This window comes from Lacerta agilis, chromosome 1 (assembly GCF_009819535.1).
Source record: "Lacerta agilis isolate rLacAgi1 chromosome 1, rLacAgi1.pri, whole genome shotgun sequence".
NCBI classification, from domain to species: domain Eukaryota; kingdom Metazoa; phylum Chordata; class Lepidosauria; order Squamata; family Lacertidae; genus Lacerta; species Lacerta agilis.
Genome location: NC_046312.1, coordinates 83,025,647 through 83,051,080, shown reverse-complemented (window position 1 = coordinate 83,051,080; position 25,434 = coordinate 83,025,647). Strand labels below are relative to the sequence as shown.

The following is a 25,434-nucleotide window of genomic DNA, read 5'->3' as shown; positions in this document are numbered from 1 at the left end:
GTAGGAAATGGTATCCAGAACCCATCTAGTCCATTAGCTAGGAATAAATATCATGTTAAATATGCTTCAACTACTGTGGGAGAGATTCCTTTTTGCCTCTTTTTTGCAAGTTATTTGGCTTCATTCCAAGAACTTGCTTCTCTGCCAAAACCTTTAGGGTTGTTTGTGTCTCTGTGTGGTTTTGTACTGAATGTTTGTTTTGTTATGTTTCTCATTGTGGTGGGATTTCAATGTCCTAATATAGCATTTGCTTCTTTCCCCCATTCCCAAACCATGGTCCTGGCATAGCTGTTTACATAGCCAAAAGTCTTCCCCCCCCCCCATCAAGCCTGACCTATTCTTTCAGTGATCTCACATCCCCTTTCACTTTCCAAAGCTGGTACTTTCCACTTCACCCCCTCCTTCACAGTATCCCTTGACCATCGTCCTCAGGGCCCACGGGCATGATCTGGGCCCACTCCCAGATGAGGCCTAGCTGTTGCCTAGCAGAACGGAACTGTTGCATCCCATGACTGGCTTGTTCCCGCCCCACAAGAGATTTCTCACTGACAAGAGGAATCCACAGCTGTTCCAAAATGGGAGCTGGAGGAGGGCAAGGGGAAACGGGGAGGGAACAGTGGGATGATGTCAACACTCAGGGATACAAATAGCCAGAGCTCCGATCCCCGTCCCGACTCTGACTTGCTCACCCAGAGCAGCTGTTCTCTCTCTGCCTCCGTCCTGTCCAGCCGCCACCATGAGCCAATCCTACTCCTCCAGCCAGAGACTCTCCTCATACCGCCGCACCTTTGGTGCTGGCTCAGCCTCACCTTCCTTCCCGCGTGCCTCCTTCGGTAGCAAGGGCTCTTCTGCCAGCTCCGTCTCCTCTCGGGTCTACCAAGTGTCCCGCAGCGCTGCGCCACCCAGCCTGTCCAGCTTCCGAGCCAGCTACTCGGCCCCGCTGCGCTCAGCCTACCAGGGTGCCGGCGAGCTCCTCGACTTCTCCCTGGCCGATGCCATGAACCAGGAGTTCCTGCAGACGCGCACCAATGAGAAGGTGGAGCTGCAGGAGCTCAATGACCGCTTCGCCAACTACATTGAGAAGGTGCGTTACCTGGAGCAGCAGAATGCACTCATGGTGGCTGAAGTCAACCGGCTCAAGGGCAAGGAACCCACAAGGGTGGCCGAGATCTACGAAGAGGAGCTGCGGGAGCTGAGGCGCCAGGTGGAGATGCTGACCAGCCAGAGAGCACGTGTTGATGTGGAGAGGGACAATCTGCTGGATGACCTCCAGAAGCTGAAGCAGAGGTGAGATTAAGGTGCCAGCAGCCCTTGCTGCCATGTGCTGGTTGATAATCTCATCCCCTACCCTACCCATGCTTGCTTGAGTAGCTGGGGCTCTTTCCTTGTCCTGAGCAAGAGGCCTCCCTTGACCAGAAGCAGAGTGAACAGGACAAGGCAGGGCATATTCACTTTGTGGTTGTCATCATCTCCCATCCCTGGCCTTTCAAAAAGAAATAGAGGCTCAGCTACCTTTTGCCACCCTTGACCAGGGCCTTGGCCGGTGAGATTGCCTTGCCTATGCACTGGGCATCCTTCACCCTGATGCTGTCCTTTTCTCCAAACTACCCTACTCTGGCCCAAACTGCCATCAACACTCACCCCAGTCCTTGCCCAAGACTCCAATCCCTTTCATGGAAAGTATCTAGGTGTTCTCCTTCTTTGCAGAAAGTTGATCTTAAAGGCCTTGATACCCGAGGGCTTCTAGATAACTGATGCCCCAGGACTGTGTTATATCTCAGACAAGCGGGTCATTTTCCTAAGGCACAGCAAAACAAGCATCTCCTCCCCATATAGGCTCCAAGATCCCATGCCAAGTTGCTTATTCTTAGAACAGGATTCAGGGTGTGTCCAGTGATGGTACAGACTCCTCTGCCGCACCAGCCCTGCCTCTCACTTTTAAGCTTCTTTTAAATCTTTATAAACGTAAGAAGCCCAGGTGGTTTTGTAAAATGTAGACATTTGTTGTAAAGAGGCACAGTCATGTTTAAGTGTAACTATTTCTGTCTAAGATGAAAAGGTCTTCAGAAATGTTTACACTAGTTTAGAGTTATATATTTTAAAGACACAGTGTGCTAATGAGACTGTGCCATCTGTCCCCAAGCCAGGAAACCCCATCACTGCTTTTATTGAGTTAAGGGGACTAAATTGTGTTTGTTAAACACTCTTGTTTTGATTTAGAAGATGTGGATAACTGAACACATGTATGCCTGTACCATATGCACACACATGCAGGTTTAATGCTTCAGTATTTGACACTGAGGTTTGTTCTCTCATGAGAATAAATCTTGCATGAATTCCCAACCAAAAGTGACTGTTATGCCCTCACTATTTGAGAAGAAAACCATTTGACACTTGGTCTGCAAATAGCTGCTTACACTTCTTATCAGATCACCTCTTGTCCTCTCTTTTGATAAGCTGCAGAGACTGAGTGCCTTACTCCTAAACTTATCTCTCATTCCTAAGGTCACTCTTCAGCCTTTTCTCTGTCTGTTGCAAACTGTCCATTTACATCCCAGCTCCAGACAGGATCTACCAATCGTAGGCCTATAAAATGGCCATAATAGTAGCCTACCTCAAACTATTGGTTTAAGGACTAATTGAGATAAGAAAACATTGTAACCTTTACCCTGGTCCTAAGGAATAGGGTAGGCTTTAAAAATAACCAACTCCAAGCTACATGCCCCAAACATGTGCACAAATATTTGTGGGTTGGTCATAAGATCTTGTTTCCAGATTTTGCTCTCGTCCTTCAATTATTATGCTGAAGAGCTGCAGCAGGTACAGTGGTGAGGATGCTAACATACCTAGCACATCGTTACGGTAATTGTCTAAGCCAGGGATGGAAAACCTCTAGCCCCCCCCCCCCGAGGTTTTTTTTCTTTCTTTCATAGAATTGTAGAGTTGGAAGGGACCACAAGGGTCATCTAGTCCAACCCCCTGCAAGGCAAGGATCTTTTGCCCCACATGGGGCTTGAACCCACAACCTTGAGGTTAAGAGTCTCATGTTGTACACGCTGAGCTATATGGGTTGTTCGACTCCAGTTTCTCAGTCAGTATGGCCCATGATCAGGAGTGATGGGAGAATTTCAACAACATCCAGAGGACCACAGGTCTTCATCTGGTGAAGGTTGCACAGTTTAATCCAAAACCTCTGGTGAACGTTGCACTATATCTTTAGCCGCTACATAGGACACAAGAAATGCAGCTGTTCCGGTGGAGAGATGCAATCACTGAGAAAGCCAGACTTGCTCAGTTTCTGTCTGCCATGCCGGTTTTACATTGTTGCAACCACAAACATAAATTCCAGATCAGGGCAAGAAGCATATAGATCACTAGGTACAGGACTTCTGAGCATGAGTCAAAATGAAGAAGAATAAAGTCAACTTCAGGCCTGCAAGTGAGTCACAAGCAGCACCAAACAGTGAAGCAAGGACTCCTTCAACACTGCTGCCCTCCATTAAAGCAGCCTTCTAGGTAGCAATGGATTCTGGATAATACTGGTAATATAATTCAGGGCCTGGGGTGAGAAAGTTTAAACAGTCTCTTAGAAATATAGGCCCTTGAGGGGGAAGCATCTTAGTATCTTCCTTTCATGAAGGATGAGGCCTAGTCCCCCAAAACCATGGCAAGCTTGAGGGAATTGGACACTCTAGATTTTCCCCTCCTGATTTAGCTCCCTTATGACAGACAGGGCACAACTGAGCACAGCCGGAAACAGGGAATGCTGAGCCAGCAAGGCTGGGCACGTTGACAGGAAATCCTGGCATTTCAGAAGGATAAAGAAAGGAGAAATCATGATAGAGGGTTCCGGGGAGCAGGTCCCAGGCCACACTGGGGGAAGTCTGCATGACAAAGCTACACCCGCTGAACTGCCCTCTTCTGTGCAACTTTGAAAGTTGCAAGAGCCCTGATCGTTTTGGTGCCCCAGTTGTGGTCACATCCACACATATTTAGAGCACACATACACCACTTTTAACAGTCATGGCTTCCCCCAAGGAATCCTGGGAACTAGTCTGTCAAGGGTGCTGGGAACTGCACCTCTGTGAGGAGGTCTCTCAACAACTCTCAGCACCCTTAACAAACTACAGTTGGGGGAAGTCAGACCTGCTAAAGTAGTATGTAAAAGTTAAAGGTAAAGGGACCCCTGACCATTAGGTCCAGTCGCGGACGACTCTGGGGTTGTGGCGCTCATCTTGCTTTACTGGCTGAGGGAGCCGGTGTACAGCTTCCGGGTCATGTGGCCAGCATGACTAAGCCACTTCTGGCGAACCATAGCAGCACACGGAAACACCGTTTACTTTCCCACCGGAGTGGTACCTATTTATTTACTTGCACTTTGACGTGCTTTTGAACTGCTAGGATGGCAGGAGCAGGGACTGAGCAACGGGAGCTCACCCCGTTGCGGGGATTCGAACCGCCAACCTTCTGATCCAGTGAACTGTGAACTCCATGGCCCTTTGTAAGCACAAGGAAGAAGCTGGTCCCTCTGCTTGAGGGTTAAATGCTCTAACAGAGCACCCACTCTAGTTGGTAGTAAATCAGCCACATTAGGATAGTCTACCAAGAGTACTAGACAAACACTGATACTGTAGTAGTCAGAGGTAGCTTTTTCCAGTCTGGTCCTGGATGTCAGAAGCTTAAAACAGTCTGGGGCCCGGGCCTTGCAGCCGCCGCTGTAGAGTATGTGGGGGGCTTGGTGTGTGTTCAATAGTAAAGGGGTCAGTATTTACCAGAAACTGGATCCCAGTGCTGTCTGTGATCAGAGTTTCAGATGCCCACAGCCTGCCCTTAGTGTCCAAATCCCCCCTAGGTGATGTCATGCATCTCCCATGTCAAAACACCTGGAAGACCATCCCTGGCATTCTGGCACCTCAATGGCATTCCACCTGTCCCCATATCTTTATAGCTTGTGCCACGCCTTTGCCATTTCCCAGTACCCCAGGCTGGGGGTCCACATTATTCCATGGAATCCCAGGCTGGAGACCCCTCCCCTCTCAGCACTTGTTCCATGATTCTTCTTTGTAGTCTCTGTCCTGTCCCATGCTCCAGGCCCGCCTCTGTGCAGCCGAGCACTGCTACCCTAAAAGGGAAGGGGGAGTGAGCATTATCCATGAGTGAGCTCATGCCTTTTGTGCCCGGGCCTTTGACTATAACAGGCAATGAGAGGACATGTTCCAGCTCCCATCCCTGCCTGGCTCCCAGCCAGATCCCACTCCACCCCCTGGAATGCAAGAGAATCGCTCATTCCAGACGCACACATTACTCCCGCTGCTTGGATGGAGTCACAGGTCATGGGCTCTGGGGGAGCCACACACACAGGCTTTAGCACCCCTGCGATGAGTGCAATGCAGTGTTATATATCCAGGCCTTGGAGGGCCTGGTTCATCTGTCGGTCCTTCTGCCTCTCTCCCCCAGGCTGCAGGAGGAGATTCATCTCAAGGAAGAAGCGGAGAACAACTTAGCTGCTTTCCGAGCTGTAAGTCCAGACCTTACCTGGGTTGCCTCTGGTGTGGTCAGTTGGGGTGGTTAAGTGGGTGTGAATGAGAAAATTGCTCATGACATAACAGAGCGAGTTTTGCTCCATTGAAAGTCAATGGTCCCACTGTCTAACAGAGGCTGTTTTGGCACCATATTCCAAACAGCAAAGTTTTCCTTGTAGGAGCATTCACAACGTCTGCGAAGAATATATTGTTTCTCTCGCCCCTTCTGCTCAGCTTCTTCCTAAAGTTTAGTGCCACCATTAAATTAATGCAGCACCCTCTACTGTTTTACATTCTCTCTTTCTCTCTAACTGTATAGTGCAACATCAGTTAACGATCCAACATGTATAACCATTGGGCGTGAAGTTTCTTTCTCGACTGATGTTTTCAGTCATTCTGGGGTACCTATAGCAAAATGGGCATTGAGGGGCTCCCTCATGGGTACACATCTTCACATGAAAGGAGGTATACAAATACCGGTAGTAGTAGTAGTAGTAGTAGTAGTAATACATGTATCAGCTCCCTTTAAGTGGTGTTCAGCAGGGTCAGGCATGAGTGCCAGAAAATGAGTGTCCTGCTCTTAGTTAAGGGATTGTGGATTGGCACTGAGGGACAGCTCTTCCCACACATTTCCTAAACTTATGATTGGTTGAATTCCCAGATGACGTTAGTTATAGATCAGAAGAGCAGCTTCATGGTCTTTTCATAAGCAAATAGTTAAACATAAGCATCTTTCCCCCTTAACATATTTGTGCCACAGTAATAGTGAAAAATGACCATGAAACTGGGAAAGTATCACTGAGAGGAAGGAACTCTGAGTGCTTGAATAAATATTTATTTCAGGCCCAACACATTTTGGAATAATCCTTTGGGAGATTTGCACTCCTGATCAAGTACATAAACCACTATAATAATATGTATTTGGAAAAAAGCATCCAAAATGACACCTACACAAACTACTAGAACCAGTAGCCTTTGCAGTTGAGTGTTGCTTCTATGCAGGCACCTGACTGCACAGGCAACTGGTTCTAGTTTATTAAAAAAGTGCTTTTTGGAAGAGTTACTGTGGTGGTTTGATGCACTTCATCAGATTTGCTATTCAGAATGTGCCTCCAAATAAGCATTATTCCAAAACATGTCAGGCCTGAAATCAATGTTTCTTCAAGGACCTGGAGTTCCTTCCTCTACACCTCACCCCCTAAAATAGTGGCCAGCCTCTATTGCATTTATTACCCTTGAAACCAAGTCTCCTTTTTTTCTGCCATCACAGGATGTTGATGCAGCCACTCTGGCCCGCATTGACTTGGAGAGACGTATTGAATCACTGCAGGAAGAAATTGCATTCCTCAAAAAGGTGCACGAAGAGGTAAGTGTGTACCTTTGTAAGTGCCCTTGTGGCTCCTTCCTTAAAATGACAGCTGCCATAAGGGGAGTGGCAGATGGAAAGAGCGGGAGTCATTGAAGTGGATGGTGACTAAGTAGGAGTGGAGATGGAGGTTTACCTATAGGGATGTGGGTGGAACATGGGGTTGTATGGGAACATGTTACTATGCTATAAGACTTTCAGTCTAGCCCTACTAGCACTGGTCCTGATCTTGTGCTGCCATTGGTTCCTCCAGGAAATCAGAGAGCTGCAATCACAGCTACAAGAGCAGCAAGTCCAGGTGGAGATGGATGTGTCGAAGCCAGACCTGACAGCAGCACTGCGTGATATCCGTGCCCAGTATGAGACCATTGCTGCAAAGAATATCTCTGAAGCTGAGGAATGGTACAAGTCCAAGGTATGGGACACCCACTCTCCTAAGAAACAAGTTGCATTGGCTATGGGGTCAGGGGAGCTTTGTGCAGGCTGTTTCTTACGGTATGGTAAAGGTTTGTTTCTTATATTAATCTGCACACACACCTTATCTGGCTCTTATCCCTTCTCTCTGCATATAGGTGTCTGACCTGACCCAGGCGGCAAATAAGAACAATGATGCCCTGCGCCAAGCCAAGCAGGAGATGATGGAATATCGGCACCAGATACAGTCATACACCTGTGAGATTGACGCACTCAAGGGCACGGTGAGGTGCCATGCCAAGTTGGTGGCAGAGTCAGATCACGTATTCAAGTATTTCCCATTGAGCAACTTTTGCTGCCACGTCAATTGATGTTAATCACCTTTTACTAATGTCACTAATAAGTGATAGTGAAGCGTTAAGAGACTCGTGCAAGACACAAAAAGGACTCTTGATTTTACTCTTGATGTGTTGATGGCTGATGTGATTGCCATTCACAGTCCTTTTGAGAGGGCCTGTAGCTCATTGATCGAACACATATTATGCACAACTGAGGTCCCAGCTTCAATCTCGGGCATCTACAGCTAAAGGATCTCATGTGGAAGGACTAGTAAACATCTCTGGATGAGATAGTAGAGTATCTGCCAGTCGAAATAGAGATCAGAGTAGCCAATATGGTGCCCTCCGGATGTAGGAATCTACCTCTCATGGCCAATGGGATATGTCATCCCACAAAATCTGGAGGGTCTGTTTTGCACTTCCTTGAAATTCAACATATTGGAGGTGGAACAGAGTTGTTCTTTTCTGGGCTTTTGTGGAAGCTCGGCTTCTTGAGTCCTGCCTCCTTTCTTGATTGCCAGTCCTGTCCTCCCACTCTGCAATTTCCCCTCATTCGTCAAGTTTAGTTCTTGCTCATCTAAAATCCTCATCCTGCTGCCATGATTTTCATCGGATAACTGTAGCTAGAGAACAAAGAATCTGAGACGTGACTATTGTTCTCCTACGCAGACACATACAGAGGTTCTGAAGTGCTAATTTCCCCATTTTTTGCTTCCAGAACGACTCCTTGATGAGACAGATGAGGGAGATGGAGGAACGTTTTGCTGGCGAGGCCGGCACTTATCAGGACACCATCCAGAGGCTTGAAGAGGAGATCAGACACTTAAAGGATGAGATGGCAAGGCACCTGCGCGAGTACCAGGACCTGCTCAATGTCAAGATGGCCCTTGATGTTGAGATTGCCACTTACCGCAAGCTGCTGGAGGGTGAAGAAAGCAGGTGAGTGCTCCCCCCCCCCACAATTTTTCAGGCCTGGAACATGCATTTGGGCTCTGTCTGATGGTTTAATCCCAGATATATTTGCTCTGAGGAACGGCAGGCAGCAGATTTTGAACAGTTGACCCTGTGGTCCTAGTGTGGTGGTGAGGCACAAAGGCCCATTATATTCCTTGTGTTTCATAACAACAAAGAGGCAATTGGGAAGAAAATTTGCTCTTCTATGGTCACATATGATTTAGTGCTCATCCAGACTTCTACTTGTCCCACCACTCCCCCCTGGGAAAACTTGATCGTTACAGCTAAATCAAAGCAAACATCAATTGGGTTTTCCTCTGATTGAATTCCAAAGAGCAGGTTTTCCCGGAGAAAGCTGTGGGGCAAACAGAAAACCATTTGGACCCGTGTTTTCTAGGCACAGGGCAAGTGGACGTGTGGACAAGCCATAAGTTAACCTCCAGCTGTGAAAGAAATAGGCTAGCTAGTCTCTCAAAGGTCAAATTGCACCTTCTTTTTCCCCCTTTTGCTAAATATGTTGGTGTGTTGACAACCATGTTTTAGAATGAAGGTGAATGATGTGAGAAGGAACAGTTTTAGAAATCATGACGAGAGAACTGGAAATGATCTTTCAGTAAATGAGCAAAAGGAGCACAATCTGTTCAACTTCATAAAGAGAAGTAGAAAGTGGAGCATAGTGATTGTTGGTTCAGGGCTGTTAGACCAAAGGGAGCCTGAGCAGGAAGAAGTGCGTGGCTGAACTGACTCTCCTCCTCTTCTTTTCTCTGTAGAATTTCACTGCCCATTCAGACTTTTTCTGCAATCAACTTCCGAGGTAAGTTACATAATGCCTGTGTGCATTATGCATTTGGCAAAAGAAAGAGGGGGGCGGGGAATGTCAATGCGTTCACTTAAAAGGAAAAGAAAAGAGAGGAGCAGCAGTTGAAGAGACAGTCCCAATTTAGGGAGCATCAAATGGTGGTGAGTTACATGCTAAATACCCCTGCTAGCACCAGCATATGCAAGGGAATGGAGCCATTTGGAGGGCAAAGTGGAGAGGGAGGGGTGTTTTTCTGTTAAAAATTGTGCCTCTCCCAACACCCCCCCCCCCAAGTTCCAGGCATGCATTTGCAAGGGTAAATGTAGCTGAAAGCACCCAGTAGATGGACTGAAAGTGGTACCTAGGTTAAGGCTAGGGGTTAAGTTTCAGCGGAAGAGAAGGAGGTGGAGGAAGGATGAAGCATTTCCTTCCACCCTCCACTTCTGGATTCCAAATCCACCTCCGAAACAGATTTGCCCTACAGCTGAAAATCCTATAACTGACACTTGGTGTTCTGTTACATGCATTTGTACACAACAAGTAGTTCCACCTGGAGATGTCCTGGCTGCCTCCTGAGCTGGACAGACCCCATCTCTCCCTCTGAGCGACCCCAGTGTCCTTCTGACGCATTTGTTCTGCACTAACATCATGAGCTGATGCCAGCAGAGATGACCACTGCTTTTCAAATAATATATCAAAGCAACAACTCCTCATGTATAAAACTAAATTATAAAGGCTGAAATTCAATGTGATACAGTATTTACTCAATACCATGACATTATTTTAGCTATGTAACAAACTGTTGCAAGTCCATCACGTATCATCATCCAATTCTGTGTTCTAAGTGAGACTTCTGCTCTTCACCCAAATGCATGTTCCCTTAGAAGATTATTCCATCAATAATAGGTTATTCAAACAGTTCATGTGGCAAAAATTCAAAGCCAAATCAGCATCATTGCTGTTGTTTCCAATTCTGACTCCGACCTTGGCTTGGAGCTGCTGCTGCAGCTGAGCCAGCAGCTGGGTTTGGAGATGGCTTGCTTTGCCACAAGTGGGTTGGTGTTATAATTGGTTGGGAAGGGAAAGAGGAGGTGCACGATGTAGGGGTGACTTACGTTCATGCCAGATTTTTGTACAATCATGACATACCCCTTGACTGGATGATGCCAGAGCCACCTTCCTCAATTTGTGGCCTGGACTACAACTCCCATCACCTCTGATCATACTCCATGCTAGCTGGAGTTTATGGGAGCTGCAGTCCCAGACTTCTGGAGAGGACATCCTTGGGGAAGACCATGCTAGAGTAGTGCCAAAGGTGGGCTGTGATTAAATGAATAAATGCACAGTGTGCCAAGGTGACAAAAGAGTGTTTGCATCAGTGCATGTGCATCCATAAGATGAAGCTGGGAGAGAACAGGGAAGGAAATGGACTCCTTTTTGTTCTGCAATTTCCATAAGTTAATATACAGTGGTACCTTTGTTCTTGAACTTAATCTATTCCGGGAGTCTGTTCGACTCCTGAAACCCAAGGTGCAGCTTTCAGTTAGCTGCAGGAGCTTCTTGCACTCAAGCAGAAGCCATGTTGGACATTCGGCTTCCAAAAAACATTTGCAAACCGGAGCACTTACTTCCAGGTTTGCAGCGTTCGGGAGCCAATTTGTTCGGCAACCAAGCTGTTCGGGAACCAAGGTTTGACTGTATGGGATGAATGAAAACAAAGGCAGGGTTAAATGGGGGAACATGCACATATGCAACAGTGGTTGTGGGGTGCTCACAACTGAATGTGCCTATGCCTACAGAGGCGTGTACCCATGTGGACCGGAGGAAGGTGTGCCTTTCTTAGTGACTTCTGAAACTACAGCGGGAGATGGAACTTGCAGAAAGATGAGCTGGTCTAGGGATGGAAGCTGATACTACCTCCAGGAAGAGGAGGCTTGTGCAAGGACTGGCATGCTATGAAAGAGGGGAAGGTGTTCTAGGAGGAAGAGGCTCTTGGCCTGATGCTTTTTATTGACCATGCTCCATCTTCATACACCAACCTGAGCACAATCACCAGCAGCTGATGTCTCTTTTCTCTCCTATATACAGAGACCAGCCCAGAACAGCGAGGCTCTGAGGTTCACACCAAAAAAACAGTGACCATCAAAACCATTGAGACACGCGATGGGGAGGTGAGTGGGTCGACCTGGAGGAGCCAGGGAGGTAGAATGGGGGAGACATGCAAACCGATGGTCAAAATGGGCTTGAGTTGTTTCTCTCTTCCTCCTCCCTCTGGAATTGGGACAGCTGAAGTGAAATCTGGTGAGGGTGCAATATAGGGTAGGGATGGGGAACCTATGGCCCTCCAGAGGATGTTGGACTCCCAATACCCATTAGTGCCCTCAGCCAGCATGGCCCGTTCTTAAGAATGCTGCTGTAGTTCAGCAACATATAGCCATTCCCAATATAGGGAAATAGGGGAGTTAGCAGGGACATACCTCTAGCTAGCTTTCTCTTTCCCCAGGAGTTATAGATGTCTAGGCTCGCAGGGAGAGGGAGGTCTGTATGCCAAGGACTGGGGGCGGGGGGGGGGGGGCGGGCTCAGGACCTAACTGGTTGTAAAGGACATGTGAGGTAGCCAGGATTTTCCTTTGGGCAGATCCACACCATACATTTAAGGCACACCCAGTGCACATTTAAAGTGCACGACTTCCCCTAAAGAATCCTGGGAACTGTAGTTTAAAGATGCAGGGAATTGCTGCCCTGTTAAGGGAATACTACGGTTCTCAGGATTCCTTGGGGGAAGTCGCGTTGAATGTGCTTTAAAAATATGGTGTGCATCAGGACTGAATCCCTCTCTCTTCCTTTGTCTAGGTGGTGAGCGAAGCCCTCCAGCAGCAACACGAAATGCTGTAGATCTTTTCATCCCCAGAGAGGCAACTGGCGCATCTCAAAACCCTCCCCCCTACCGCGTGCAAAGGCCCAGGGTTGCTAGCTCCCACGCAGTCTCCCATTCACCCATTCTGTGACGGCACCACTTGGAGAGCCTCACACACCCAGCCGCACACATACATACGTGTGTGTGCGCGCACGCGCATGGCTCTCCCTGTACCCCGTTTCCCAATGCCTCTCTCTTTCTGCTCCCCTTCTGTTTTTCCTGTCCCGGAAGCTGCAGGTGGGTGTGGCTAGGAAGAATGAAAGAGAGGGGCAGCTGTGTGTGTGTGTGTGTGTGTGTGTGCGTGCGTGCGTGCGTGTGCATCAATGCGTATGTTCCTGTGCCCTTCCTGTGTTGGAGGTGGGGAGGCTTCCTGCTACAATAGGTTCTGAAGTTCCGGCCACCGCCTGCAGTGTTGATCTCTCACCCATGCACCATGCAGGCACTGACTCCCCACCAACATGCCCAGACGGCAGCCATGTGTGAAGCTTCACCCCCAGCCTGAGTGCCGCCACAGGCCCCCTGTCCCCTCAAGGCCCGGCTGCTGCAGCAGAAATGTGCCTGGTCTGCAGGCCATAGGGGGACAGGGGAAGGAGGCAGTGGAAGCTGGCACAGCCCAGAGGATGGAGATGAGCCAATTGCCCAGCCTTGCCTCCGAGACCAAAGCCACAGTGTGCCTCTCCTCACCCCACCTCCTGCAGTGGAGCAGGACTCCTTGCCTGGAGGGTTGTGGGGAGGGGCTTGTTATCTCTAGCTTCAGTGAATGCCAGTCCCTCCAATGAAGCAGCTCTCCTGATATTCTTAGCTTGCAGTTTTGGCTTCAGACAAGCGCTTACCCTCCCACCCATGCTGGGATTTCCTGCCAGGGCAGCGGGCAGAAGGTTGGGAGGGTTGGGCCCCCTTAAAGGAGGAAGTGAGTGGGACTGCTTAGGGTAAATGGACCCACACCTGCTGCAAAGCAAAGCTCCTAGACTTGGGGTGTGGGCTATGGGATACACCGAGGAGGGAAGAACAGCACCAATGGGTGCCAGCTAGAGGCATCCCTGTCTTGAGTGTTATCCCCATCCTAGATCCCAATCTCTCTTGTAGGGGGTGCTGCATACAAGGTGCCATTTACAGGAGCTGGAGAAAATAAGAGAAGGAACTGGCAGGTGATGGATTTGGGGGGAGAGAGAGCAAGAGTATGAAAAAAAATGTGGGTGTGTGAGTGAAAGAGGAGGGAGGAGATGGAGAGATGCTGTGTGCCCCTGACCCTCCCACCCCAGCACGCCCCTGGCTCTGCCAAGTGATTAATAAACCATGGAGCACAAAACTGGTGGTCTGTGTCTTTTCCTGTCCCGTTGTATGCCTTTGGCTGGGCGAGTCTTATCCCATGAGATCACACACAATTCTTTATCGATAATGATGATAAAAGCCTTGTCTGGTCAATGTTCAGTCAAAACCGGGCTTCTGTGCCTTCGAGAGCTGTGTGACACACAATGGCTTGATCGAACCATCTCCTCTGTTGGTGGTGCTACAGCGATGGGAGAAACAGCACGCAGATAGACTTCTCTCTGCCATGGAGCTGTTACAAGCACATGGATGTGCCTCAAAGTGAGACAGGAGCAACCGTACATGAACCTACACTCTGTACTGCAGCCCAAGGTCTTCTGGATATCTCCATGCCCAGGAAGAAAGAGGTCCATCCCCCCCCATGAGCCCCACAATACTGGCTTACTTTACAGCAGGGATGGGGAGCCTGTGGTCCTCCAGGTGCTGTTGGACTCCAACTCCCATCAGCGCCAGCCAGCAGGGCCAATGGTTAGGGGAGATGGGAGTTGTAGTCCAGGAACCTAGGGAGGGCCACAGTCTCCCCGTCCTTGCTTTACAAGGCTGTTGGAAGGATTGCTGCTAAGATAATGCATGGGAAGCCCTTCCATTCTCCAAAGTGCTATGTCTTAATGACTGTTATTTATAACTTCAGGTTTTAGGGTGCTTCATGGCATTCCTGAAATGGGCTCTCCTGTGTAACAAAAAGAATACTTCTGTGCATAAAAGATGAATCTAGATGTAACCCTTCCCCTCCTGAATAATCTATTTGCTGTTTTTAAAATATAAATGCAGCCCAAGCAGTGTGAGATTTGACTTATATCTGCAAACAAAAGAAAAGGGGGCTTCACCAAAAGCAGGGAAAGCACAACAGGCAAAGCCAATGGATGCAGTTGCAATGTAATGAATAATAATTCCCAGCCTGCTTTGAACATCTTTGTCACAAGAAACTGTAAGACATATGTATTGACAACCATATAATTAAAAAAAAACCTAGCATTAATCACCAACAATAAAAGCATCAAATACTTATCATACTGCAGTATCATTACATTCCAGTAACAAACACGTTCGTTTCTGAAATTGGTCTTGCAATCAACAAGTTACCCTTTCACAACTAACACATAAATATACATCTGTGACAGAAGGCTGTCTCTGCACAGAAATTGCCTTCCTAAGCATTTAGGCAGTACAAAAAATCATTTTGACAGTTGAAATATTATCAGTTGCCACTGAGAATATTAATAACGTGTAAAGTTTGTTGATGCATAATATAGTTGCAAAAACTAATGTGACGTTACTTTTAGTGACACTATTCTGGAAATCCAAGAGCAAGCTACAAGCTTGTCCACTGGCCTGTTGCAGGCCAATGATTCACGGAAGGCGGCCATCATTGACCATGAGCTGAAAATACTCAACAAGTATATGTACATGTATGTGTTTATGCATGTATATATATGGATACATGTGTATGCATATGCTCTCTGTCACACACACACACACACACACACACACACACACACACACCAGCATGGGGCCAGAAGAGCCACAGTTTTAAAATCCATAGATCACCTGGCTTTTGAATCAATAAGAGTCCTTGTATCCATAACTCTCATGTCCTGGTCCTGGATCAACATTAATTTGATTATATGAAATACTACAGATGTTGGGATGCTGCAGGGGCTGAGCAGGTAATGTTTAATAAGTTCTCATATTCTTTATTAAAATGGGTGTATCTTTTGATGAAGCTTTCTTCCCTCCACTTAATATTGTCCGCTATGTACTGACAGCTGTGTTGTCTTCTGGATCGCTCACCAGATACTTTATAAGCACGAAACGTCCACTTTGTACCCAGGAATTCTACATCTCCCCTCCCAGTCCAATGTTGTGCACAAAGATGTACGAATGCCAACTGCCGGGTGAATTACAGAACCGTATTGGTACCAAAGGAAGAATTCTGAGTTCACACACTTGATATTTGCCTTCCCTGCTCTCTTTTGTTCTCTGTGTATGCCAGCTTTCCATGAATGAATATTAACTGCCCCACACTCTGGGGATTCTCACTAGCATCCGTTAAGACGGCAATGGCTCTCTAGGGGTTCAGGCAAGGCGTTTTCCCCAGCCCTACTTGATATGGGTAGAGATTGAGCCAGGGATGCGAAGCAGAAGATCCACCGCTGAGTGATGACCCTTCTCCATGCACCAATGAGCTTTGTCTGCAATGAGGAGAAGTGTCAGGGAGATGCACCGGAAATATGAAATGATACTGCTTTGGTGCAAAGTCAAATTAACCTCCCCACAAACAAATCAGAGTGAATGCTAATTAAATTGCTAACATTTTCTAATACACCTGCAAGCAAATCAGGACGAACGCTCAATAAACAGCTTGTCGGGAAGGGTTGATGTTTTGTGGATTCCCTGTAAACAAAAGGAACGAATCACAGAGAAAGGCTATAAAAGGTCCATCTGGCGACACCCTTAGGCACATTGATGTTTCATGCTGCTGCTTTTCTGTAAGAGAAGATTTGTCATTCTTTTGGTTTATAAGATTAAACACACACACACCCATTTATACTTCTATACTTCTGCACACTGCCTGCATGGGAGAATACTGGGTAATGACACAAACTTTTCTGTGCCTCACACCATGCATAGATGTCTTTATTATGAGCATGTGTGGGAGTGTGGCTTCCTTTCAGAGTAATTGTATCATGTGAACCAACAAATGGTTCATTGCTCAGGGCTAAAAAAGAGTATTTGGCAGGTTTTCATCTCTAATAGAATTGCACAGAAACATAGAATTGTAGAGTTGGCAGGGTCCCTGAGAGTCATCAAGTCCACCCCCTGCAATCATAGGATTGCTTTATTAGCTAAGCTTCCTTCGCTGGTGCAATAACAGCCCCACCAAACACAAACTCTCATTAGCCCCGCATGTAAGCCCATGATTTCTATCATCTTTGTCTAATTTGCCAGAAGGCTCTTTACCCTCATGTGGAATATCAGCTGCTCTCGGTTAAGAAAAAGGGGGAGCTTTGCTCTTAGCATTTCATGTGGGGGTGTTTGGCATTTTCTGAAGCACTATTCAGTTTCACCAGGGGTCCCTGGGACCCACATAGAACTAGAGTTGGAGAAATGCGTTCGTCATTACCGGTATATTTTGACTTGCTCTCTCTCTCTTTTTTCATTTGCTACACCATCTTCAAAGGCTTAAAGCCCCTGAGATGTGCTCATTTCCTTGACAAGGCACAATAACAACTTTATTATATAGCACCTTTTGAGTGTTCAAAGCCCTTACAACAAGCCTACAAGGTAGGGTCCTATTGTTGGCATCCGTCTGTCTCAAGAGACAATGGAAGAGTGCGCCATCAAGCATAAAGTGAAACTGCTAGAGAGTTATAGCGCCTGCTGTGGAGACCAACATAGGAGAGACATGTTTTATTGCAGGTACGGCAGATGAAGGCTTCTGGTTTCACTGCTACAGATGCACCAGGACATTTCTTTTTTTCTGTGCTCCTCCCAGCAGTCCTTCCTCCTTTGGCCACTGCTGTGGACGCACAACCTGACTGTCTCAAGGCGCTGTGGATGTCAGCCTTCATGCCATGTTTGCAGAAATCTTTGTAATACAGAGTTGGTCTGCCAACTCAGCTCCCCCATAAAGCACCTCCTTGGGGATCCTGACATCTTCCACTCTGTGGACATGACCAAGGCAGCATAAATGTCATTGAGACAGAAATGCTGGAAATGTGGGCTTGGGAGAGCACATGTTTGTTTGAGACTCTTGTCCTGCCTTAAAATTCCATTCTTACCATAGTTCTTGTTACATTACAAGTGTTGTTACGATCCTGCCTGTGTTTTTAATTGTTTACAGGGTCCTGCAAGGTAACTTATAAAATTTCCCCTTTACTTGTTAAAGTTTTTGTTAGCCTACTGTACAAAGGTAAAATTCACCCTATGCTTGTGGCCCTGCCTGCCATAGGCACGTGGCCCCCAGAAGGTTGCCCAGGTCAGAATGTGGCCCTTGGGCTGAGAAATGTTCCTCACTCCTACCCTAAATAGATTGCAGACAGGACTTTCACCAAGAACAGAGATGGGAAGTCATCCCCCCCCCGCAAGTCACTTTGGCAGAGACAAGGTTCTTTTGGGGCCCAAGCAAATAACTTTTAATGCAAAAGGAGTGCAACGTATTTGAAGGATCTGCTTGATCCAATGCAGCCTATGCAGCACATTCTTTCACGGGCATCCTTTTTCCTTCTTTCATGAGATCAACTAACTGAGAAAGGCAACCGATATCCAGCAGGTGGCAGCATAGTTCAACCCTTCCCCCGGCCTGGCACCAGGCTATGCAATAGTTCTCCACAATGGATTGAATCCCAGAGCAGGAGGGGCCTTAATATGATCCTTTGCTTTCATTGCGTTTTATGATTGTTGATTATTGTTATCCATCAATTTCTCTCGGGCTGTTTTTTTTAAGGTTATCCTACATAAGGCTGTGGGCTGCTCCTGGCTCTTCCACCTGTCAGAGCCTTCTGTAGCAAATCATGTAGCTGGAACCTAGGGCTGATTTTACCACTCTGCCAATGTTCCTCCAGTGCAGAGCTTATCCTTCCTGTTTTCTTGGCCCTGGGCTCCCCAGATTTAGCAGATGCCCCCAAATCCTTGAGCCAGCACTATCTGGCTCTGTGCCCCCCCCCCCTATTCTCTCTCCTTTCCCTGCCTCTTTTTTCTTGCACTCTCAGGTCTCTGATCTGGCTTCATCTGCCTGTGCTTCCATAACCTTCCTCTTCCTCTCTCCCTCCCCCCTCTCTTCCCATCCATCTTTACCAGCTCTTGCCAGCCTCCCTCTCTTAATTCATTACATTTATGTCATGCCCTTCCTCCAAGGAGCTCATAGTGATGTGCATTGTTCTGCCCCCTCCAATTTAATCTGCCCCAGGTGAGCATTATGGCCAAGTGGGGACTTGCACGTTCTCTCCATTCCTACTCCAACACCCTAATTTTTTTTATCTTCCCTGGCTGTGTTTCTTATTTCTCCTCTACCCCACCCACTCCACAAACACAAAACCAGTGCTATCTTCCTTTCTGCCTCCTGCTACAAACCAGATCATATTACCTCCCACTTTCCCTTCTGGCAGTGGTGGTAGTAGTAAATGCTGATGTGCAAGAGTCCTGAGTCATTTGTAAACCACCTTGCAATTTCTGGATGATCGGTGGTACAGAAGTTTAATAAATAATAACGATATCAGTAATGATGACGAGGATGATGATAATGACAGACCCCACCATAGCCACCTACATCCTCAAGAAGAACCCCAAAATGCAGAGAGATGTGTTGATCAGTTATTATAGGTGTATATAATCTCTCTCTCACACACACACCACAAAGAGCAGCAGCACACAGCATGATGCTCAGTTTATTAGAATCAGCATGGTTGCACTCAAATGCATAGTTTCCTAGGAGTAAGGAACCCAATGGTACTTATTTCTGACGGCAGAGGTTCAGCTCTTAAAAAACATACTGAGCTTTGACAAAAAATTGTCAGCCACAGCCAACTAAAATGCAGTTTTGCAAGGACAATAAGTGTTACTGTTTAAACTGCTAGTGTGAAGTGGGAACCCTATCTAAGAAAAGGAAGGCCGTATCTAGCATCTAATTTTGTTCTGCACTCACCTTTTTCTTTTGTGCTAATCTATTACAAAACTCTAACACTTCATTCTCACCCTGTGTCCACCCATCATCCAGGCACTCTTACATCATTGTTCTTACTTTGAACAAATTTATGGAACTATGCTCCCTCTCCATTACACCACTGCTATCTCCAAACACTCAGCTGCATCACCAAAAAAAAGCTGGTGGAGCAGTAGAAGCCACTGTGAAGCTTCCTGTCTGGTACCCCTTGCAGAATTAGTATTGTGGATAAATGGTTCCACATGCCCCATAGGAGAGCTGTTCTCTGCTTGCATGTCTCTGACTATCCAAATCTGGCTGGTAGCCTCTTTCTATCCCACTTTTCTATCCATCCTGTCCTTTGCGGGTTTAGAGACTCTTTGGCTCTGTTCTCTCTCTCTCTCTCTCTCTCTCTCTCTCTCTCTCTCTGTGTGTGTGTGTGTGTGTTTGTGTGTGTTTGTGTGTGTGTGTGTGTGTGTGCATGATTCATTGGAGGTGATGTTTTCAAATGTACCAGAGGGGAGCAGCCAGAGGAATGGGTTGTTTTGGTGGGCTCATTTGGTGACTACAGAGGCAAAGGTGGAGATTTATTGAGAAAATAGAACAAAGTGGATTTTGAATAACTTTACAGACAGCTTTTGGAATATTTCAGTGATATCCCTTACAATATCAAATAAGAGTTTAAAGACAATGTGAATGATGAATTGTACTGTTTGTGTAGTATGTTTTTAGTGAGATAGCTCATTGGTATTTCAACTTAAAACTGGGAGGCTCATTATAGATGGATAAAAACCATATTACTGATAATACTTTACGTTATGTTATGTTATGTTGTTATGTTATGTTATAACATTGTGCAATAAAAAAGCAATATACGGGGAAGTGCAATCTATGGAATTAATGGGCAGAATTCAACATTGCACTGTGATGGACGTTCTATCTGTGCAAGCATTGCAGCTTGCAAGCTGGAGCGATCACCTCTCTCTTCTCCCTGTGCTTTGTTTGTGGGGTCCCCCTATCCCCCAGCCAATTTTGGGGAGCATGAGGGTGTGCAGGGGGAGAAGTGGGAAGCCCTATTGGACGGGGCTCATCAACTAGGGTTGCCACATTTCGAAAAGTTAAAATCAGGACACCCCAAAAATTGTTGAGCTTTTTTTTTTTTTACAGAAGTGCCAATTTTCGATTGACTTGCCTAAGATCCAGGATGTATGGCAAAATCCAGATGTATGGCAGCCCTACATTAGCTGAATCCCCCCCCCATATCCAGTGTGGCTGGGAAAACCCAGTCAAATGGGTGGGGTATAAACAACAACAACAACAACAACAACAACAAGTAATGCAAAGTAATTTAGAAATATTGGAAGCAGATTTAACGAATTTATATAAATTATTAAAGTAAGATTTTGGTGATTTTGGGGGGTATATGACTATGTCTAAATAGTAGTGGGTTGTATAGATTAAGAAGAGTGCTATGCATACACGGTTAAGTAAGTGTGAAGCGTTATTAAATGTAGATATGGATTCTGCAGAGGATGTGGAAAAACTGTTACCAAAGGGTTTTCTATTTTGGGGAGTAGGGGTGGATAATGTTTTGAAAGATCTGTACTCCAATATTCTTGTGGCCACTGGGCTACATGGGGAAAACACACTTCAAAACTGTAACTATTTTGGGGGTGGGATCCCACCTTATATCAGCAATCAGGATGCGCCATTAGAGTGGCTGGGGAGCTCTTGCACCACAAACCCATTTCCCCCAAAGATTGGACTTACTTTCTTTTTTTTTTACAGCAAGGAAAGTGGCTGGGGGGAAATGCACTGGAACACGTGTGGGATCAAATGCCAGTGATGGCCATCAACCTAGATGGCTTTAAAAGAAGAATAGACAAATTCAGGGAGGAAAGCGCTACTGAGGGCTGCCAGCCATGACGGCTATGTTGTGCCTCCACAACTGCGAGGCAGCAATGCTTCCAAATGCTAGTTGCTGGAGACCTCAGCAGAGGAGAGAGTGCTCCTGCGCTCGGATCCTGCTTGCACTTTCACCACAAGCATCTGGTCAGCCACTGTGAGAACAGGAAGCTGGACCAGGTGGGTCACTGGCCTGATCCAGCTGGGTTCTGCTTATGTTCTTAAATCAGGACAAACACTCAAGGAGCAGGCTGGGCCTGGAAGCTCCCATTGTCTCCCCAGCCAGTCTTCCAGGTGTCCCCAGCACGGTTTGCATAGGGACAGGTAAGAGAAGGCTGAGCCTGAGAAGCCCCCAAGGCCTTAATATGGAAAGCCCCATCTTCCCATGTCTATCTTTGCGAGGAAAGCTAAGCCGCCCCAGTCATGTGCTCTGCTCTTCTCAGCTTGGGTCAAGGAATGTGACACATCAGATGGCAGCTGCTATTTGGGAGGAGGAGGAGCAGGGGGAGACCGGGGGGGGGGGGGGCGCATGTTGGAAACTGCATAGGGGCTGGGGACTCATTAGTCCTGGGCTCCACAGAAAAGAAAAAAATAGGGAGATCCTTTGGGATAGGGGAGGCACCAAGCCTGCTAAGAGATAGGGAAAGTTTTAGGAGTTGTCGGTTGGGGAGAAGTGAGTGCTGGTGAGCAAACTCAGGAGGGCCGGCTGCTGGTGAGCAAATTCAGGAGGGCCGGCTCAGCCTGCACCAACCAGCCCGGCTCCCTTGAAGTGCTGGGATGGGCTGGCTGCAACCTGAGAGCATCCTAAAAATAACCCCCTGCCCGGCAGAGGAATGACCTTCTGGGACTTTGTCCGGCTGGGTGGGCAGGCACCTGGGGCTGCAGAGTCCATGCCCCCTGGCAGGTACCCAGCAGCCGGGGGTGGGAGGTCACACGCACGCAGAGGGTGAACATCAAGCAAGGGGGACGGCTGCTTGGGGAGCGCTGCCAGGGCCCAGGTGGCCGGTGGGATTCCCAGCCTGCTAGAAGAGGGGCTTTTGTTATGGAATAGATTTGCAAGCCCAGGCAGTACTCGACGTGACAGGGTGTGCAGGCCCCGCTGAGCCATGCAGAGATCTCAGGGGCAGAGCAACCTCCATCCGGCTGGGGGAACAGGAAGGGGCTTAGGGAGAGCTCCCCCGAGCCCTGCCATCCCTCCCAAAAGAGCCAAAGTTGCGACGACTGAGCAGGGAAACCCTGCTGCTGCTGCGCCGGTCTTCCTGCAGGAGCTGACGGACACGATGGTCAGCATCGGCCACAGCATCCTACTGAAGGTCGTGGTGGCGGGCAGCCCCCAGCCACACCTGAGCTGGTACAAGGAGAAAGCGCCCATCGCATCCACCAAGGAGCAGGACGGCCAAGAGGAGGAGTATGGCAGCCTACGGATCTGCAGCAGCAAAGCAGCCGATGCTGGGGTCTACAAATGCGTGGCCAAGAATGAACATGGCGAAGCAGTCAGCAGCGCCACCGTGACTGTCGCAGATATGGAAGGTACGGGCAAAGTGAGAGGCGGTGGTGGCGGTGGGCAAAGGTGCTCTGCCTAGTCTCTGCACCGGCAGCAAGAAGCTTTCTGAAAGGATCAATGATTGCTGCTCTTCTCAGAGATGGGTGGCTCCAGGTCTTCAGACCTGTTGAGGGTTGAACCACAGCTAGGGCTTCTCCCTCTTTCCAGCGCAGCCCTAGAAGTGGTGAAATTATGCCTTAGACCATTCACAGAGTGAGTCAACACAGCAGTTTCCAAGGAATGCCTCTGGGATTAGTAGTGCAAGGGGTCCACTCTGGTTGTTGGCTCTTGGGCAGGCTTGAGCCCCCGCACCTCTTTAGAAATGTATCAGAGGCATGGAATAGCTCTCTGCCACAGGTAGAGGCATTGCAGGAAGAATGGGGGCTTCCTTCAGGCCATATTGAAGACTTGTCACCCCGTAAGCATCTGGGCCTTTTTCCTTGGATAGAACTGGGCAAAGCAGTGCTGTAGCAGCAGCAGCTAGTGATAGATTAGATAGATGATAGATAGATAGATGATAGATAGATAGATAGATAGATAGATAGATAGATAGATAGATAGATGATAGATAGACAGATAGATAGATATACTGTAGATAGATATTAGGACTAAATTGAAGCAGGAGCCCCAGAATCTGTGCACTCCCCATACTTTTTGTCATCGCTGGAGTACAAATTAAACATAAGGAAGAGAGTGTCTCTGAGCACATACAGAGTGGCAATCCCTATTTACAGAAGGGCCGTAGCTCAGTGGAATTGCACTTGCTTTGCATGCATAAGGTACCGTAACTTCATGTAAGGCTGAGAGAAAGCCCAGCCTGAAATCCTGAAGAGCTGCTGCCAATCAGTGTAGACAGTACTAAGCAAGATAGACCACTGGCCTGACTTGTTATAAGGCAGCTCCATGTCGTTCCTAATAACCACAGCTTTCTCTTACATGTCTGCGATAAGGCTTCCCAGCAGCTCTGAATCTGGCTGCTGGTGGAATTTTGATGTTGAAATTAGGTAGCAGACCCCTGGAGGACCTATTAGGGTCCTCTGAAATCTTGCAAGAGAATTCAGCTTGTGGCGCAGATAGTATCAAAGGCTGTGTTTTTAACTGCAACGCAAACCTGGAAAAGATAAGGGGCTCTAGACAGGCACATCCTTCCTACCCACTACGTGAGCACAGCAATCCGTAGCATCTGAAAGCTGAGTCCTTTCAGGAAATTAAAAATGCCTCACACTCTGCCGGCACCCTGCCACATAGGTTGCTTCTGGCACCATCTTCTGAATCATCCTTCCCTCCCAGCATCCTCCATAAACTTAATATGATCTGTGGTTCTGCAGTGGTGCTGGGTGCGCAATAGAAGCTGATGCTTACCAACCGAAGATTCCTTCATCACGGCTTGCATCAGAGATAGGGGGAGGTGGTGGTTTGGGTTAAAGTGGGCCCACTGGGAAGGTGGCGGCAGTACATAGGCCAGGACTGGCGTGTGCAGAGGCGATACATCCTGTTCTGTGATCTCTGCTCAGATTTAGGGTTAATGTTGGGGTTGCTGGGTTAGAAAACACAGGGAAAACACCCCTTTCCCTTTAACAGTATTAAGAGAGGCGTAGAAGGGAAAACACTGCTAGGTGTGGTTTGTTTTTCTGAATCGGCGTCAAGGACAGTAGAGCCAGAGAACAACCCTTTCAGGCTTGGCAACTCTACTGTTGATGTGTTAGGGAGGGTCCTGCCATCTTTGCAGCCTTGGGGTCCCCACATTCCTGAAAAATCCCATATTTTTGTTACAAACGCATTTGGCGCCATCTCTGGGTTGTGTTCTCTGAACATTGTCCAAACCACCAGAGAATCACATGGCAGCTGTTCCTCTTGGGGAATTGATGGCACTGGCACCCATTTTGTCAGGGAGGTGAAGGTCATAACCTGGATGGATACAGATACATCTGGGACAGAGGAAAAACAACCCTGGCCCTAATATGGCCCAAAAGTTTCACGGGGAATGTGTGGACGGGAGCCTTGTAAATTTACCTCCCCCCTCCCCCCATTCCACATTCAGTGTCTGCAGAGGAAACAAATACAGTATGTTCAAATCCTCAAGCTTTGTTTAATTTAGACAGTCTGGGGAGGCCTACCTTCTTCCTGGGCCTCCTTTGTTAGACACAGGGCCAGAATGAGCATCTGGAACACTTGAGTAAATGCCAAGCTAAAAAGGCCATGGTAGGATCTGCCCATGCTGAGGCAGATGCCCCTTCAGCCCACTTGCTTGCCTATTTCCTTCCCTGAGTCTGGGAAGCCACTGGCCGTGTTAAACTGCCCAAAACGCACCAGTCCACTCCAAGGCATTGTGGGAAATTCAATATGGCAAGGGATTCCTCAGAGCCAGGTAAGCTGCAGCTTAAGAAGCTGACTGACCAGGGTTGGGGATGATGGCACTCAACTTTGCAGCTGGCCTGGATAGGTGAGTAGCAATTTATAACATGGCCTAATGGTTTCGGTTCCAGAGACATTGGTAACAGAGAAGAAGCATAGAGGAGTTCAGTCTTAACTTGTTGAGGCAGCCATTTTTCTTATGCTGAAGGGTTCCCCACTCACCACCATATAATATGATGTGAGGCTAACTGAGCATAATGTTGCTTTCCTCTATGTAAGAGGGAAGGATCGCATGGATTAGGCCTCGGGGTGGAGGGCCCATCTCTAATGTTAACTTATGTGCTTGGTGAT

At 47.6% G+C, this 25,434-nt stretch overlaps 2 protein-coding genes across 4 annotated transcripts in view; both read left to right on the top strand.

The window, feature by feature from the left end:
• Positions 1–651: 651 nt before the first annotated feature.
• DES (desmin) lies at positions 652–13,619 on the top strand. The gene is made up of 9 exons (XM_033160117.1): positions 652–1,287; positions 5,458–5,518; positions 6,793–6,888; positions 7,142–7,303; positions 7,461–7,586; positions 8,359–8,579; positions 9,365–9,408; positions 11,482–11,564; positions 12,247–13,619. Exons 1-9 carry the CDS (start codon positions 737–739, stop codon positions 12,286–12,288), a joined length of 1,386 nt encoding a protein of 461 aa, XP_033016008.1. The 5' UTR covers positions 652–736; the 3' UTR covers positions 12,289–13,619.
• Positions 13,620–21,915: 8,296 nt separating this feature from the next.
• SPEG (striated muscle enriched protein kinase) overlaps positions 21,916–25,434 on the top strand; it is a 122,043-nt gene continuing 118,524 nt past the window's right edge. The window contains exon 1 of one of the 3 annotated variants that reach the window (XM_033160073.1): positions 21,916–22,715. In XM_033160073.1, the coding sequence (XP_033015964.1) occupies positions 22,292–22,715 (424 nt within the window). In that variant the 5' untranslated portion in view covers positions 21,916–22,291. Of the gene's footprint in view, positions 22,716–25,092; positions 25,172–25,434 lie in introns of those variants that run through there. The other 2 variants (XM_033160062.1, XM_033160103.1) reach the window with 2 other exon arrangements.

Bases quoted from the DNA above. Each gene is read 5' to 3' on its own strand.
- DES (XM_033160117.1), top strand. From the start codon at position 737: ATGAGCCAATCCTACTCCTCCAGCCAGAGACTCTCCTCATACCGCCGC. The intron at 8,580-9,364 runs GTGAGTGCTCCC...TTTTCTCTGTAG, and splicing joins CTGGAGGGTGAAGAAAGCAG to AATTTCACTGCCCATTCAGA. The intron at 9,409-11,481 runs GTAAGTTACATA...TCCTATATACAG, and splicing joins TTCTGCAATCAACTTCCGAG to AGACCAGCCCAGAACAGCGA.